General features: G+C 39.1%; 1 protein-coding gene across 2 annotated transcripts; it reads left to right on the top strand.

Moving 5' to 3' along the window:
• Positions 1-886: 886 nt before the first annotated feature.
• Positions 887-17,439, top strand: entpd4 (ectonucleoside triphosphate diphosphohydrolase 4). Of its 2 annotated transcripts, none has more exons than XM_052094936.1 (13): positions 887-1,087; positions 1,810-1,975; positions 2,239-2,436; positions 4,189-4,394; positions 7,319-7,469; positions 7,573-7,676; positions 8,888-8,947; positions 9,062-9,192; positions 11,398-11,564; positions 11,900-12,224; positions 13,281-13,366; positions 13,894-14,055; positions 14,868-17,439. In XM_052094936.1, the coding sequence occupies exons 2-13, from the start codon at positions 1,968-1,970 to the stop codon at positions 15,103-15,105; spliced, it is 1,836 nt and encodes a 611-aa protein (XP_051950896.1). In that variant the 5' UTR covers positions 887-1,087; positions 1,810-1,967; the 3' UTR covers positions 15,106-17,439. The 2 variants fall into 2 exon arrangements, with proteins under 2 accessions (XP_051950896.1, XP_051950895.1); XM_052094935.1 differs by having other exon boundaries at positions 9,062-9,216.
• Positions 17,440-18,413: the final 974 nt, after the last annotated feature.

The following is an 18,413-nucleotide window of genomic DNA, read 5'->3' as shown; positions in this document are numbered from 1 at the left end:
AAAACATAATAGGAATGCAAAAAACAACAGCAACAATATAATACATTCTAAAGAAAATTTGTTTCAGTAAAGATCTCACAATTTAGAGTGATACTGACTTTATTTCTTCTGATTAGCACAAACAAAGATTTTTAGAAGAATATTTAATCTCTGTCGGTCCATACAATGCAAGTGAATGGTGACCAGATATTTGAAGCTCCAAAACTCCCATAAAGGCAGCATAAAAGTAAGCCATATGACTCCAGTGGTTTAATATGTCTTTTGAAGCGATTAAATCACTTTGGGTAAGAAACAGAACTATATTTCAATAATCACTTTCAGAATGTGAAAGTGGAGATTTATAGGACTTAAATATTGATCTGTTTCTCACCCACACCTATTATATCACTTCTGAAGACAGATTTAACCACAGAAGTCATATGGATTACTTTTATGCTGACTTTATGCAGTGTTTTTTGTTTTGTTTTGTTTTTTCTTGAAAGCACTGGTCACCATTCACAAATTCACTGGTCACAAGCATTGTGTGAACCTACAAAGCTGAGATATTCTTCTAATAATCTCGTTTGTGTTCAGCAGAAGAAAGAGAGTCAAACACATCTGGGATGGCATGAGGGTGAGTAAATGATGAGAGAATTTCCATTTTCGGGTGAACTGTCCCTTTAAATACTATAGTGTTATTATATTTTTTTATAAAAAATATTCAAAACTATGTATCTTTTTTTATCTGTTTTAAAAATTTTAGTCTACAGAAACTGGTTTCATAACGTGTTTCATAACGTGATTCATAACGTGACGGGTTGGAAACGCGAATTGTCAGTATACGTCAGTATGCACGTGGACAGAAGTTTCCGGTATCAACGCGCATGCGCACTGACTAATACAGAACTGAACGGAACTGTTGCTTGGAAACTACCGAGAATCGGCAGCTTTCATTTGGGCAAACGTATACTGTGTCCACTACCTTCTGAGTTACAACCGCCACATCTACGTGTTCACCGAGTGGATTTTAATCCGCGGAGTCTTGAATTTATAAACTAGCAGAGAATGACTCGGTTACGTACGCATCCGTCCTAGATTTAGCCGCACGGTGAGAACATATGCCTGCTTACATACTGATATTTATCCAATCAGACAATCCTGAAATCCATTTGACAGCTTTTTATTAGGCCGCTCTGTCTGTCCACAACAGCACACGTTAGCTATCAAGTATCAGAGATGCGTTCATTTATTTAAACGAAGCCCACAGCTGATGAAACCGATATTAACTATGGCTGCGTTTCAAAACCTAGTGAGCTGTCTACCTAGACAGCATTGTTGGGTTGTGTCTTGTTTTAATTAGTACGTTCGAATCGCTATGTAGGCAGCCTACTAGGTTGTAAGCAGTGTTGTGTGTAATGCATCTAGAACAATTCTAAATAAAACAATAGTGAATTTAAAATATACATTTAATATCTTGTGTTAAAAAGTATGTTTTCTCTTTTAATAACGCCCCCTTAAATTATCTGACCAGTTCATGAATAGTTTATTTGATTTATTTGAAATAATTAAAAGTAGAGTTTCATGTCTAAACTTGTATTTTTCATCTGGTCAAGGTTGGTGAGGGTTTTAGAAAGTAAAAAGTAATGCAATTAATTTTCAATTAGTAATTAGTACAGTAATCTAATTTCACTGTTGAAGATTTCTTTAGCAGTTAGTAATTAATTACTTTTTTTAGAGTAACTTACACAATGCTGGTTGTAAGACACCAACTTAGACTAATAAAAGTGTACATCTGTCCAAGTAAACTGTCCCCTCATTTCCTCATGTCAGGGTATGCCAATTCTGCTCAACACACCTACACACACGTTAAATCCCCTGATGATGGATAACATTAAAATATAAGGTAATGGAGGACTGCACCTGTACAGAGAAGAGGCTGCACGTGAAGGCTTGAGTTCATCCACCTCACCTGTTCATCCACACCAGCAATGGGAAGGCAAGTACACCGCAAAAGAGGGTTGGAATAATAAAATCTTAACGACACTATGTTGTCAGTTCATGTAATGGATTCCTCCACTTTAGGTCTCTTGGGCTCTGTGTCTCAAAACCTAGTCTGTATTTACACAGACTTAAATGCTGCACATTAGGAGGCAGTCCTCTAAGAACCGTGGTGTATACCAAAGTTTTTAGTCCGTAAACTGTATTAATATTGTCCACCGTTTTAGATTTCTAATTTCTTACTTGTTTTTCTCTCTATAGGATTAGTATTTCCTGCCTGTTTCCAGCATCCTGGCACTTCACCTTGTCTCCGTTGGTGCTGCCCCGGTTCCTGTTGCCTTCTTTCAGGCAGTTGCTGCTGCTGGGTCTGCTGGCTGGTGTACTGGGGCTGCTGTACCTGCTGCTGGTCACGGGGAAGGGCCAGTACAGCTGGATAAGAGAAGATAGGCACTACCACACGTAAAAAAAACAGTTCTGAGTTGCATTAATTAGCTGCATGCTTAAAGGTGCACTCAGTAATTTTTTGTTGACGATGAGTTGGACACCTAGTAGCGTGGATGCAACATTGTTCAAACGCTATAGTTTTCAGTAACTGATGTCAATGTAGAAATTCACTATTCACAGCCAGCCATCATTAATTAAATCCCTGAGTGAAAGTGTCCAATAACAGGGCAGTTACTGAGTTTAAGCGAGTAGTATTCGGCTGGTCATGAGGGGACCCTCTTTATGCAGAACAAAAATGACAGTCTTCATCTCATGTAAGTAGTCATGGTTTTAGATGAATGTTTCAAAATTAAATTTCTGTTGAAGTAAAACTTTTTAAATAAGGAAAAAATTACTGAGTGCACCTTTAAGGCTCAATCACATTTACATTTGTACAGCGAAATTCAGCAGACCTCACCGCTAAAGTTATTGTTCATTGTGAATATTCAGTCAAATATATTTTACTCTAATGAGAAGAATCTTTGACAAAAATGAGTTACAAAATTGTCTGAATGCATTCTGGTAACTAGAATTTGGGATAAAAAATTAGCTGAATTTCATAAATGATGATGTAGGGTTACAGTTATTTTTTTGGGGGCATTTTACCTAGCCATGTTTCTGACATGTTTTGTGAGATTCACTTCTAGTGTTTTCATTGTGTAAAACGTTCTTGTGTTTTTCCAGATTGTAATTTTATTTTTAAATGGGCAAGGAGGAGGCGGGAACTGGACGAACCATCAAAACATTTTTTAATGAAAACTTAAAATGACAAACATAAACGCACACGGCAGCTGCATGTGGATCTCGAACTGCCGCATCCGGCTTGGCTTTATCCCTCTTCTCATCTGATTAGCCCGATTGGGTGCTTTCTGTGTTCACTCACGGCCCGCCCTCCTCCTTGTCACACTCCTTCATCCTTTGCCTCAGGCCGGAGAGCCCCTGGCATGAAGTACGGGGAGCATTGCCCTTCTGGCCGTGCCTGCCGGCAGGCTTTCCCCACCTTTCCAGACCATGGAGGGAGACAAGGGGCGGGAAAAAGGGAGGGGGAAAGAGCGAGGTGGAGCGACAGTGAAAGCGAGTAAAAAAATAATTTGCTCTCCGGTTCCCATACACGCCATCGCTTGTTCCTTGACCACTCCTCCACCCTCTGGCAGACAACAGCAGCTCCTCCCCGGGTGGACCAGAGCAAGTTTTCCGACCCCTGGCAGACGGAACACCCCTCCGCATTCTGGCAGCCGGGAGCGAGCCCATCCGCCCCTGGCAGCGGCTCCACTGCTCCAGGTGGCCGTCAACGATTCCTCTGTCCCCCGGGCGTGGATGCTCCTTTGGGCTGACGGCAGTGGCGAGGACTCCACGACAGCGCATCCCTCCTCCCTCCTGGGTTGCGGCACCATTGTAACAAGGTTTAAAAAAGAGGCAGGAACAGGACTAACCATCAAAATAATGTTTAATGAAAATTTTAAATTACATAAACACAAACGGCAGCTGCCTGTGGCTCTCTCTCTCTCTCAAACTGCCACATCCGGCTCGGCTTTATCCCTATTCTGTGCTGATTAGCCCGATTGGGGGCCGACCGTGAGCACTCACAGCCCGGCCCCACCCTCCTCCTCATCACACAGTGCTTCACTTAGTTTAATGCTAATTCTCATATTTGCATTAATGTTCCCAGTTGTGCATGTCATTCTGTCCTAATTCCATCGTGACCTTACAGTGTTTTGTCCCCACTAGACGTTTGGGTCGTGTGCCGGACATGGAGGCCACGGACATCAATAACCCTAACCTGAACTATGGGCTGGTGGTGGACTGTGGAAGCAGTGGTTCCCGTGTGTTCGTGTACACCTGGCCCCGGCATAACGGCAACCCACATGAACTGCTGGACATCAAACAGATGAGAGACAAGCACAGGAAGCCTGTAGTGATGAAGATCAAGCCAGGTCAGTATTCAGGATGTGCCAGTGGTTGGCTAACAGTTGTCAAGTCGATTAGTGGGGTCGACTACTAACATTAATATTTTTAGTGGTGGTGGTGGTTTTAATGGGAGTTCTCCAATTATTTGAGAGACGCAACTTATAAGAGAGTGTTTTTGCATGATGTTAGATTTGCTGTGCTTAACAGTCAGCACAGTAAAACCCTCTGCAAGAAGTTTCATTTCTTTAATACTTCATGTTTAGTCTTTTTATGTGCTGCTGTTAAAGCAGAACACGGCATCAACTATACAGTTCAAGACGATCACAGTCGAATATTAAATACTACTGTGAAGTAATGTTTCTGTATCTGTGAGGTGCTGTGGAGAGATTAAACGTCTTAAAACTGCTTAAAAAAATCTTACTTGTGCAATAAGATGTTATAGTTATTTAGCCTATGTATTTGTTGAATATCCTTTAGTCACTATGTTGAAGTGTCCATATGCATCTCTTAAAGGCATCTGATCAGGGTCATTTGAACATAAAGGAAAAAGTATGCAATTAATCCACAGACCGTAATAAGCAATATTCCTACCATTTGAGAAATTTAAGCTTGAATTACCACCTGTTTTGTCCAGGGGGTAGTAAGTGTGACTTCAGCTGTAAAGACAATGCACAGCTTGTACAGAGAACAAATCACACAAAGGGAGTTTTCCAAACCCTTGAAGGGCACTTTGAGAAGATGATGTCACTCGAAGGGTCAAAAGTAAAAAGGGCTCGGTCACAAGACTTTTAGTGATGGCTACATTCAAACTGTAATGTCATGCTCCCTTCAGAGTGCCCCCCCAACACACACACACACCACACACCAATGAATAGATTAGATCAATTGACAACCCTGATTATTGTCCTTTTAACAAACTAGTCATTTATAAAACCGATGACTTGTCGATTATGACATTTGGTAGTTTTGGGAATTAATGAACAATGTTAAGAGTAGGCATGTGCCTGCCATTGTGAATGAGCATGACTAGGGGTGAGAATTGGTTTGGAAGGAATTTAATGAATCTGGTTAGGTCTGTTGAGTTTGCCGTTTTTTTTACCACTTTGGTGGAAAAGGGCCAACAACCCCCAGTGAACGCTGGTTGTGGTGGGGGATGGTGTGCATGCAAGTTTATTGTGAATCAAACACTGAAAAAATATGATACCCTTTGTAAAATGTCACAAAATAACAAATACAAAACACTTTTTATTGGTTTTGGTCTCTTATTGCACCATACAGCCTACTAGCATGTAAAGTCAAGGTCAGCTAAGAATGTAATCTGAATATCAAAATCTGTTAATATATTAACTCAATTATTCAACACGACTAAATATCTTCAAACATGCTTGTCTGAAAGCTTTTCAGTTTAAAATTTTGACAGAACAATAAAAACATTGTCCAGTTTTAGAAAGGACCTTATTGGGTTATGATGTTTCCAGCACTAAATGCACGTTCAAAAGCAGTGTTCGTCTCAACAACAAAATTACTGGCAACATTGTTTGAGCGGTTTTTAGATTTCGTTAATGAAGTGGAGATGAAAAATATGCATTATGAGGATAATTAAGCAATCTTAATTAAAACATTTGATATAAATATGGCGAGAAAAAACACTGCAAGACAATACAAATGCGCTAACAATGATTTATATGTTGAAAAACCTTGTTAATTCAAATGATCCAGTCATAGTATTTTGAGGATTGCTCCATCTGAGCTGCGTGAGCTGAAAGAGTTGACCGGTAAAGTGAAGTGCTATACTAGCGGGTTAATTAACGCATTTTTAATATATAAAATTAATTGGCTATATAAAAAATAAAACATTAAAAATGACTGAAGCAAATGCACAGCTGAACTTGAGCTAAGTGGTGAACAAGATGCATAACTCACATTTTGAATAGGCCGTTGCTGTAATCATGCACTACATTGGGCAAAATCTTAATGTCTCTAAAAAAACTGAAAATTGTATATCTCTATCATGAAGAATCCACAAAATTGCAACAAAGGATTTAAAGGGACAGTTCACCCAAAAATGTAAATTCTCTCATCATTTTCTCACCCTCATGCCACCCAGATGTGTATGACTCTCTTTCTTCTATGCTCTGTAGGTCCAAACAATGCAAGTGAATGGTGGCCAGAACTTTGAAAGTTCAAAATGCACAAAAAGGCAGCATAAAAGTAATACATAAGACTCCAGTGTTTAAATCCATATCTTATGAAGCGATATGATACGTCTGGGTGAGAAACAGATCAATATTCAAGTCCTTTTTTACTAGGACTTTTACTATACACGTTTACATGCACATGACCGCCAATGGCACTACGCCACTGGGGTGGGGCGTTTGTCACGGTGATCCTTGCAGCCCCTTTTTTTGGTTCTGAATCCACCTAACGATTCCGGTTCCTTAACCATTACATACATTATTCTATAACTAGTGGAGAAGTTGCTTGCACAATTTTGGGTGGTTGCCAAGGTGTTGCCAGTCTTAATATTTTAGTACCGTGTTCTGTCCGCTATGCCATAAGAATGCAAACCATCAAGAACTTCACAAAAAACATTGTTAAATTGTTTTTTAACAATAGAACTGGTTTTTGAATCCCAACCCTCAGCATGTTAATTTAGTTCATTAGAATAAAATAATGAAATGAATGCAATTATTCATACCTCCTTACCTGCATGTAAATTCCATAATAAGGGATTTTCCTACCAGTTAAATCCATGCTTGAAGTAACTGCTACAGGCAGCTTAGTGTAATTAATTTGATCACATTTTCTTTAATCGATAAACAGGCCTAGTTAAAACTAAATAAAAAATACACTCCTGATGTACCATCCTTCGTATAAAGGTCACCCAGCAATTTGAAAAAAATTCTGTACAGTTTGTGTGGACAATTTGTACTTTTTTGTGTGTGTGCAGGTATCTCCGAGTATGCATCCACACCAGACAAAGCCAGTGACTACATCAGCCCTCTCCTCAGTTTTGCTGCTCAGCACATCCCTAAAAACAAGCACCAGGAGACCCCTCTGTACATCTTGTGCACTGCAGGGATGAGAGTCCTGCCTGAAAGGTGTCCAGTCTGTCCATCCTACACTCATACTAATACAAATTCAAACCATGGATGCACACAGTACAAGAGCCACCACATATGCTTATATTGTGTTTGTTTGTAGCCAGCAGGAGGCCCTGTTGGAGGATTTGCGGACTGATATTCCTGTGAATTTCAACTTCCTGTTCTCTGACTCCCATGTGGAGGTCATCTCAGGCAAACAGGAAGGTAAGAACCAGCCGTTCTTTAAAGTTGGAGTTCATTTGAATGGTGAACACGGTGTGCACACACAGAAGAGTCATTAGTGTTTTTTGTCAAGTCAAGCATCACGATCACTACTGTTCATACTTCTGGACGCAGAATGATAAGCTTCAAAGTAATTGGAGAGCTTGGAGTAGCAGGGCGGTCCTAGATCCACGTTCAAAAGTGCATAACAATAAGATAATTTAGGGATCGGCAGGTCACAGACATGGAGATAACAAGAGTGCAAAAGGAACAAAATCCCGGAGGCAGTTTGTTGTTAGTGGTTGACCGAAATATCGGCGAGGCTGATATTCTGAATTTCGTAATTATTTGCATCAGCCAATACAGTTTACCATTTGGCCGATTTATAATGTTTTTTTTCTTAGGGCCACGAGGGCGCCAAAAATTGACATGTAAATGGCCATTCACAGTTTGTTTTTTGTTTTTGTTTGTTACGTGCCATTGTGTTACTACAATAATAGACTGCCATACAACATAGTCTAATTTAAACGTTCCGCGTATCTGTCAGACAACCCACTATAAAGAATCAGCAACAGACTCCATAAATATACAGTCCTTTAATCTGCCTGCAACAAACCTGTGGACTATGCGTAATAATGGGAACATTGCTTACAGCAGGCGTGCTGAGTGACTCCAGTCAGGCTTCCTAAGCAACCAGTTGGCCCAGTTGCTGGGGAGGGTAGAGTCACGTTGGGTTAACCTCCTTCTCACCATTATGGCAACGAAGTTGTAAAATTGGCTTTAACTTTACACAGAAAAGATTTTATAACATTAAAATTATTTTAATATGTTTAATAATTGTTTACGTCTTGTGGCTATACTTTTTGTAACGGTGAGTATTTTAACGTTTACGGATTGGCCCTATTCGCTTCCATTATAAGAGCCTCACTGGAAGCCACATTTTTGCTTTTTTTAAAGAAAAGGAGGGACGGGTCAAAATACATTTTTGTGGTATTCAATATTATGCCACAAATGCAGTGTTTGTGTTACACATTTTAAGTGTTACGATTATTAATTAATATAGTAATAAAAATAATATGTATATTCAGGTAATCAACAAAGTAATTACGTACATTATAGTTACATGTAGTTCAATAGTAGTACTCAGTAATTACCTTTATAAATGCACAATAGCATGAACACTGACCAATCTACTTTTTAATTTTTTTTGACAGGAGTATATGCATGGATAGGAATCAACTTTGTTCTAGGGCGTTTCAATCATGTCGAAGATGGTAAGATATTTTGTCTCATAAGCAATTAATAATAATTTACTACCTGCACAAAGATTTTGCAGCATCACTTTCTCCTTTCCTCTTTATTTTGATTCTCTTTTTTTTGTTTGTCAGAAAATGAGGCAGTAGTGGAAGTGCAGGTTCCTGGCAGTGACCAGCAGGAGACACTGGTGCGCAAACGAACGGCCGGCGTGTTGGACATGGGTGGCGTCTCCACACAGATCGCTTATGAAGTGCCCAAAACTGTAAGCTTTGCTTCTCCACAGCAGGTTATTATCTATAATAATTTCCCATATTTTGAAGTTGAAAGATTGTCATTGTCATTCTCTGCTTCTTGTTCTCCTGGTACTCTGTTGTCCTTGGCCCAGTGCAGTATAAAGTCACGGTGAATTTGTTGAACTGATGCCTTAGACAGAGATTTGCCTGCTACATGCACATACAGCAGCATGGTGATTAAGCTTTGTGAATTGTACTAACTGCTCTTCAACACAGAATTATGTACTAAAGGTGCCATTTCATACACTTTTTTTTTCTCAAGTATGCTTACGATATTAATCAAGGTTTATCGCACCAAAAACAGTCAACTTGTTTTCATGTGACCGTTTCCATTTCTGTACTGTTTTCGCTGGGAAGATTTCAATAACTAGCCTGGGTGGACTGGAGTGGGAGCTTTATATTGTGAATGTTAGAGTATGCCACATAGTACAGCAATAAAATCATGTTTTCCATGTTATGGCCCCTTTAAATAGTTTTTGATTATTTAATTAATTCTGGTGGAGTGTGCCAGTAATTAACAAAATATTCTCTATATTGAGATAGATATCCTTGGGGGCCTGGGTAGCTCAGCGAGTATTGATGCTGACTACCACCAATGGAGTCGCTTGTTCGAATCTAGGGCGTACTGAGTGACTCCAGCCAGGTCTCTTAAGCAACCAAATTGGTCCGATTGCTAGGGACAGTAGAGTCACACGGGGTAACCTCCTCGTGGTTGCGATTTAGCAGTTTTCGCTCTCAATGGGCACGTGGTAAATTGTGCGTGGATCGCAGAGAGTAGCATGAGCCTCCACATGCTGTGAGTCTCCACTGTGTCATGCACAACGATCCACGTGATTAGATGTGTGGATTGACTGTCTCAGAAGCGGAGGCAACTGAGACTTGTCCTCTGCCACCCGGATTGAGGTGAGTAACCATGCCACCACAAGGACCTACTAAAGTAGTGGGAATTGGGCAAGCTGCTGCCATGAACGATAATAAGGAGCGTTTTACAGCTTGCTGTGTTGTCGCTTTGCCTTATCGCATATGAAATGCCACATTAGCAGTACAGTACACAAACTTTTCATATTCGCCATACCTCTCCCAGTTTTTAACTGCTGAATGACGTTTATTGTGACAACACTAGGGGTGCTTCTCAATCAGAAGGCTGCAGCCTCGTTAGGTTGATATCTTGGATGCCACGTCATCAAGCACCATTGAAAATCTTCTCAAGTGTGAGGACACTTGGATGGCAGCCTTCGTTTTGTAGCCTTCATTTGCCATATTGTGGAGGATCAGTCGGGTGTATCCTTTGTGGCCTTCAATCACCCACAATCCTTTGCACATGTCCCAAATTATTTTACAAATGCCAGGAATGAGTCACGTGACCGCAGATGCGGAAACCTTTATGACATATTTTTAATCGCATTTGTGTTGCAAAATGTGTAATATAAAGTTTTGGTTTTATTAAGGACATAGTTCTCGTTTTCTGGTGTATATGGGTTTTCAAAACAAAGTATCACATGGTTCTAAGGTTATGGTTCACCATGCACACTTACTAGACCGTTTTATTCAAACGCTGAATACTGAGGTGGATTCTAGCCAACAGCCTCCAAAGGTCTGGTCTAGGAAGGACACAGCCTAACTAAGCTGCTGCTTTCTGTTTGAGAAGCACCCTATTCCAGTATTCCCCACACTCTGTGATGTCATGACAGTGCTGCTCAAGCCTTAAAGGTGCCGCGCGTCTGTTGTGATATGAGTCAAATTACTGATCACCGATCGAGTCATGGAATGTGAATATTGGCCGATATCAATTGGTAGCCGATCGATCGGAGCATCCTTAAACAGTTGTCCCATCTCTAATATAATTATTTTACAGCTTCACAGCTGAAATGGCACTTTTTAAAACATTTTTGCTAAATAATTTCATACAAGCACTTTTTAACAAAAAATACTAGCAGCACTTTTTGGCTTTTAAATCCCCTTTTGAAATGATTGCCCCATCAGCTTCCATTGTATATGCATACTGTAAACATGTTTTCCTTTGCTTTTTGGGACTAGTTCAAATAATTTTGTAGTAGTGGGTTTAAAAAAAAATCCAATTCAGTCATAGTATTTTAATGTTGCCTAAAAGGAGCCTCTAGTGTTTCTGTTTTCCACTCTTATTATTCTGTCTGTGTTTTGCTGTGTGGCATCAGGAGGAGATAGCCAAAAATTTACTGGCAGAATTTAACCTGGGTTGCGACGCACACCAGACTGAACATGTGTATCGTGTTTATGTCTCAACGTTTTTGGGTTTCGGGGGAAATGCAGCTCGTCAGAGATATGAGGAAAACCTCATCAGCAACACACAAATCCAAAACAAGTAAGTTTCCAATTGTAGCTGCATGATTTGGTGGTATTATTGTAAACTAACAACCTTTTTTGCTTGTAGAATAATTCTCATTTAATGAGAAATATAAATATGCAAAATGCCATCATGCACAAAAAATACATAGCTAAAAATAAAGGTACAAATTTTACTATTGAAGGCAAAAATTCATTACAATCTTTAAAAAATGATGACCAGTTACAGGACCTCAGATAATTTTTCCCTTATCCATTCTTATAAATTGTAATCTAAAATCTTGATTTTGTTCAAAAAATGTCCATGGACACATTATGCGTCAACTACCCAGAGTCTCTTCCGCATACCTCTAGGCTGCTGGGTCAACATCAAGGCGAAAGTGCCGACTCTCCTGTCCTGGACCCCTGCTTGCCACCTGACCTCCAGGACGAGGTGGGACCTCTAGACCAGAGAGTTCACCTGAGAGGCACTGGAGACTTCAACCGCTGCCGCCTCCTGCTCCAGCCATTCCTAAACCACACCAATGACACCAACACATCACTCAATGGAGTCTATCAGCCACACATTGACTTCCACAACAGCCAGTTCTATGGCTTCTCTGAGTTTTACTACTGTACTGAAGATGTACTGCGCATGGGAGGGGACTACAACTCCACCAAATATGCCAACGCTGCTAAGGTACACATTCTGGTAGGATAGGGGCACATATAGGATGCTGACTTGGATATTCATCATTATGGCTGAATATTCATCATTAGTTCTGGCTATTGTTACAGATTTCCATATTCAATTCCGATTCACAAGGGTATATTTGTCTTATAATGACCATTTTGCTTACATATGAAAGAAATTCTCTCCCAGATAATGCGGTAATTATACAGGGGACCTTCTATCTTAGTACATAACGAAGTTTTTCATAATTTTGGTTTCATTAAAAATTATCAAATCCATGTATTCAATCAATAAATATGTTACTATATTGCATGTTTATTGTTTACATGTATAATGTATACTATTTACACATTACATATAGTATTTACATATATTTGTTGAGCATGTGCTAAAAACGGTTCTGTCTCTTTAAAAACAAAATGGCACTGTAAATGAGAACATTAACATGTTTTTGTCAAGTTGAATCATACTTTTATTTTGACATGAAGGAATTTCTGTTTTTGTGTTTTGATGGTAACTTCACACCTCCAGAAAGCGGTATGGTCCAGTGTTATTATTTAAATGAAAAATGCTGTGATTTAATTATATAAAAATAGTCTGCAGGCTCTTCAATCTTCACAGTGAATAATCACTCTGTTCTGTCATCGATTACAACACACACATCATGAGTGATGCTCTTAATGCTGTCATTTTAGCATACGAGCGGCTTAAGACATTCACTGTAAAGCGCGCAGCACATGAAGACCGTATATAAATAAATTATATCCTTTTGCGGTTTAACAGTCACAATCGGACCTATTTTAATTAGATTAATTGTGCATACATTTTTTTCCCAAACATGCCAAATTAATGTGTGAACATTTAAAAGCAGTCGTGTTTCAGACAGACAGCATTGAGTCTGTGTGCGGTACTACATAAACACTGGTATCGTGACATCTTTTATATTTTAGTATCGACTTGATACCAAAGTATCGGTACATTTGACATCCCTACCCATGTCAAATACATTTGATTCACATTGTTTATAAAGTTATTGTTTACCTGATCCATCTCATTTTACAGAGTTACTGTGCCACCCAGTGGAAAACTCTGAAAGAGCGTTTTGATCGGGGTCTGTACGCCTCGCATGCTGATCTACACAGACTGAAGTAAGTTTACAATTTAAAACCTCTATCCAAGCAGTGTTTCCTTTTTCTCCCCAATTTGGAATGCCCAATTCCCAATGCGCTCATGGTGGTGTAGTGACTCGCCTCAATTCGGGTGGCGGAGGACGAATCTCAGTTGCCTCCGTGTTTGAGACGTCAATCTGCACATCTTATCGCATGGCTTGTTGAGCACGGAGACATAGCACATGTGGAGGCTTCACGCTATTCTCCGATGCATCCAGGCACAACTCACCACATGCCCCACCAAGAGCAAACCACATTATAGCGTTCACAAGGACGTTAACCCATGTGACTTTACCCTCCCTAGCAACAGGGCCAATTTGGTTGCTTAGGACACCTGGCTGGAGTCACTAAGCACACCCTTAATTCGATCCAAGCAGTATTTCCTAATTGTTTCATAAATCAAATAGCATGTTAGAATTTAACGCATCACAACTTCATCCTACACAATGCAGCACAATTTCAGCTAAAAGAAAATGGATATACAGAAAGCTCCTCTCCTCTTGCAGGTATCAGTGCTTCAAGTCTGCGTGGATGCACGAGGTGCTCCACTCAGGTTTCACGTTCCCGCTTGCGTATGAGAATCTCAGGACGGCCCTGCTGGTCTATGATAAAGAAGTGCAGTGGACACTAGGAGCCATTTTGTACCGCACACGTTTTCTACCTCTAAGGTACAATATTCTGTCACGATTGACTTCAGTTGAACATTTTAAAACTAAAGTGTTTAACTTTTTCGGTGTTAAAATTCTTTCTCATATATCAGCTCTATATCCAGAGGTAACGATAAGTAAGCCATTTGTATGTTATTTTTCTTAAACTGTTAGCACTCTGTCTCTGTTACGGTTTGTTTTAAGCAACTTGTCTAGCATAACATTGACTCGACCAATGGTGTGGGGGCGGGACTATCTGTTTGTCACGGGAAGCTGTGTTTTACAGTGATTTTACCATAAACAAGATAATTGTTTTGACACATTTGTTAATAAGTAATCTATTTCATCTGCCTAACCATTTATGGTTGCATACCAAGTAGCAACTTGGCTTTTACAATTTTTCCTGAGGATTCGTTTTTCACAGAATCATAGTACTTAGTAAGGATGTCCCTATACCATTTTTTGGAGAACGAGTACGGATACTGATACTTCCTTTTTGGTACTCGCCAATATCCATAACTGTTTGTTTGGTTTTTCTGAATTCCATATCAACAGTTTATTTCAATTTTATCGTCAAAATGGTGTCTAAATTAATTCATTAACTTTCATAAAATGAAAATGGAACAATAAATTTTCAACAATATTGTAGCCTATTTTTTTATTTTAAAATTAGGTGCTTTTATACAGAACCAAACTGCACAATCCAAAAAGCAACCACAATAAAAAAAGTGGCGGTTCAACATATTCGCCTGTAGTGCCTATCCAGAATTTACTTATCCATTCTGTGGATGAGAGATGTGTGCCTGAAGTGATTTATTGCATTTCTTTCTCAGGGACATTCAGCAGGAGAGTCTGAAGAGTTCTCACACCCACTGGCATCACAGCTTTTCCTTCATGAATAACCACTATCTCTTCCTGGCCTGTTTTCTGGTGGTGGTTTTGTCCATCCTCCTGTACCTGCTCCGTTTGAGGCGCATACACCACCGCTCGACACTCCACCATGGTGCCTCTGCTTCCGTCCAATGGCTGGAGGAGGGCCTGGGTTCACCAGACCTTCCACTTACCCTATAGGGCCTGGACCCTGTCGATCACAAAAACGGACAAATCGCTGGAGGAGAGTTTTCACTGTCATGTCATATCTCCAATGAAGGTGCTTTGTTATGTATTGTTTTAAGTTTTGTCACTTAACATGGTTTTGCACCCCAACAAGTCCCTCTCCTACAATCGTCATTTCCCTCACTGCTCAGTACATCAATGTGAAGACTATTCTTATTGCAGTTTCACAAACTGTTAAAATGGTATTTTCAGGCAAGGCTAGTGAACTTTTTCCATAATGTGTGTACGATTACAGATTGTTGCCCGGAAAAGACTGTATGCCATGATCTGGTTGCATCTGCTCAGATATGATATTAATATTTGTTTATTTATTACTTTTCCTGAGAATTCTGAGGCTTTTTGTCAATTTCAGTGTCAATGTGTAAAGAGATCGATAGCATAGAATAGTGCTTATATTCATGTCCTCAATTTGATTTACTGTACAGTGTATGCCCCAGAGTTGGGATACATTTGCCTCAAACTCAAGATTCCACACGTAATTGAAAATTATTAGCTGAAATGGTGGTGCCAAAGAGAAATGGAGTTACATACATTTTAATTGAATATTAAATTCTTTTAGCACCAAATATACCACCATGGGAAGGGTTTTGCTTTTCTTTAAACGTTAAAAACTTTTTCTCTTTTGGATTTTAAACGCTGTAGTCGAACGGATATAATTATAGAAAGCAAAACTGTTCTAAATATCCCTTAGCAGATTTTGAAGGTTTTGGCAAATTCGCTACAGTTCAAAAGTTCTGGCTATTTTTCCATCTGATTACTTTTCCTTGAAAGAACAACATAAAATAAGATTATCTAGCTTTTTTCCAAAAGTGTACAAATTTGAACGAACATAAAGACTGAAAGAGAATAGGACAAAAAGCACAAAAATGAAAGGGATCATAGCACATATTAAGATGTACACCGACCAAGGACTGGCTCTGGGATTAGTTGTGGGCCAGCTCGAAGAGATAGGTTTTTATCTTTTGATTTAAATTCTGATTCTGTCAAAATAATTCTGAGAGAGCTGTAGACTGTTCCACAATTTCGGGCTTGCTATAGCGAATGCGCGATCACTCTTCGACTTTAATCTGGATTTAGGGACCATCAAGAGTCTCTGATCTGATGATCTTAGTATTCAAAATGTCAGAGAGATAAATAGGTGCCAATCCGTTTAAAGCTTTAAAATCAAATGCAAGAATTTTTAAATTGATTCTAATGTTACAGTGTCACAGTTTCAAAATGACTGCTTTATCATAGGTACCACAGTTGTTGCTTGTCTATGAGTGTATGTTGGATTGTGAGCATGGGTATGTATGTGCACCTTGATTGTTTTTTTTTCGTAACTCTTTACAACATGGTTCCATTTGTGAACATTAATAAATGCTGTAAAATGTAAAATAATCATTTTACAGCATTTATTAATCTTGGCTAATGATAATTTCAACAAATCTGTATTTACACTTTTAACCTGAACCACTCATCCTAAACCAACCCTAATCCTTACCCCTACTCATACCTCATCCTCAATAACAGCAAATGTGAATCTTGTGAGAATCTTTGCTGAACAAGTAGTTACACGATAAAAGCATTGTATTATGTATTTTAACGTTAGTAAATAGTAGTTATAGACGCCTAATATAAAGTTTGAACACAAAGATCAATAAATGCTGTAATATATTGTTCATTGTTAGTTCATGATACCTAATGCATTAACTAATGTTTATAAATGTAACCTTAGTTAGTGTAAAGCGTTGTTTTTTGCCATCAGCCATCATTCATTTTTATAACTCCAGAGGGAGGGGGGACTACTGTAAATTGTGTTGTATAAATCTGTAAAGGTAATCTGATAAGAATCAGTGCAATATTCTTCATGTCTTCAGTTCAGCTCACACCTTCTGCATAACAGAATGTTTATGATTTTAAAGCAAGAGTTAGTTTTGATCATTTTTCCATTGCCAAGGTACAAGTACTGTGAAATTAGAAGTCTAATGCGGCTTTGTAAGGATGTTTTATGACAGGATTCCAACGATAAATGACAAACCATGCACCTATGAGCCATTTGTATGATGATTGTTTAAACAGAGTACACTGCCTTGACTGAACATGCGCATCCATGTATTTGAACTTTTTCTCTTGCCTTTATTCAGTTGTTTTTCATAAATGTTCACCTCTGATCTGAGAGTCATTGCTCACTGCTGTCTGTTGTTGGTATTTATGAATGCACAGGGAACATATTCAGACAAACTGTTCAGAAGATGAATTTGCACGCAAATAACAACCCCTGTCAATGTTGATAAAGAGAAATTAATAATTGAAAACGTGTTATGTGGGCTTATTTCCTTTTTAATGGCGCGTGCTTGGGTAAACAAAAAAAAATCTAGTTGACTTTGAAAGAGCAACCCGAGACATACAGCTGTGGCCAAAAATATTGGTACCTTTGGTAAATATAAGCAATGAAGGCTGAGAAAAATGTCTTTATTGTTTATCCTTTTGATCTTTCATTCAAAAAAGAGAGGGAGAGGTGTGGAAATGTCATAATTAAATCTTTAACTCCAAAACATGTTGGCCACAATTATTGGCACCCCTAGAAACTCTACCAGTAAAATATATGTGAAGTATATTCCCATTCACATTACAATTTTTTGTGCACCTGGGTTACTAGGAACATGAAAATGTTCCGTCATGACTTCCTGTTTCAGGGGCATAAATATAAGGTAACACTTAGAATTTCCTTAGTCAAACATGACAATGGGTAAGACCAAAGAATAAAGTTATGATGGGAAGTGGCTATAAGAGAATAGCAAAAGCATTGAAAATACCCATTTCCACCATCAGGGCAATGATTAAGAAGTTCCAATCAACTGGAGATGTTACGAGTTGGACGCATGTCTACATTTTCTCCACATGCGGTGAGGAGAATGGTTCAAGTGACCAAAAATCACAGCTGGAGAATTGCAGAAATTGGTTGGATCTTTGGGTTAGAAAGTCTCCAAAACTACAACCAGACATCATAAGTTGTTTGGGAGGATTTCAAGAAAAAAGCCTCTGCTCTCATCCAACAACAAACTCAAGCATCTTCAGTTTGCCAGACACTACTGGAACTTCAAATGGGATGGTTTCTGTGGATGGATAGAACAGAAATAGAGCTTTTTGGCAGCAAACACCAGCCAAAAAGCAGCAAGGCTAAATATGGTGGTTTTTATGCCAGAGATCCTGGACATCTTGTTCGGATACATGGCATCATGGACTCTATCGGATACCAACAGATAAAAAATCTAAACCTG

The sequence above is a fragment of the Xyrauchen texanus genome, chromosome 27 (genome assembly GCF_025860055.1).
Source record: "Xyrauchen texanus isolate HMW12.3.18 chromosome 27, RBS_HiC_50CHRs, whole genome shotgun sequence".
NCBI lineage: Eukaryota > Metazoa > Chordata > Actinopteri > Cypriniformes > Catostomidae > Xyrauchen > Xyrauchen texanus.
Note: the sequence above shows the minus strand (reverse complement) of the source record. Positions and strands in the feature narration are given on the sequence as shown.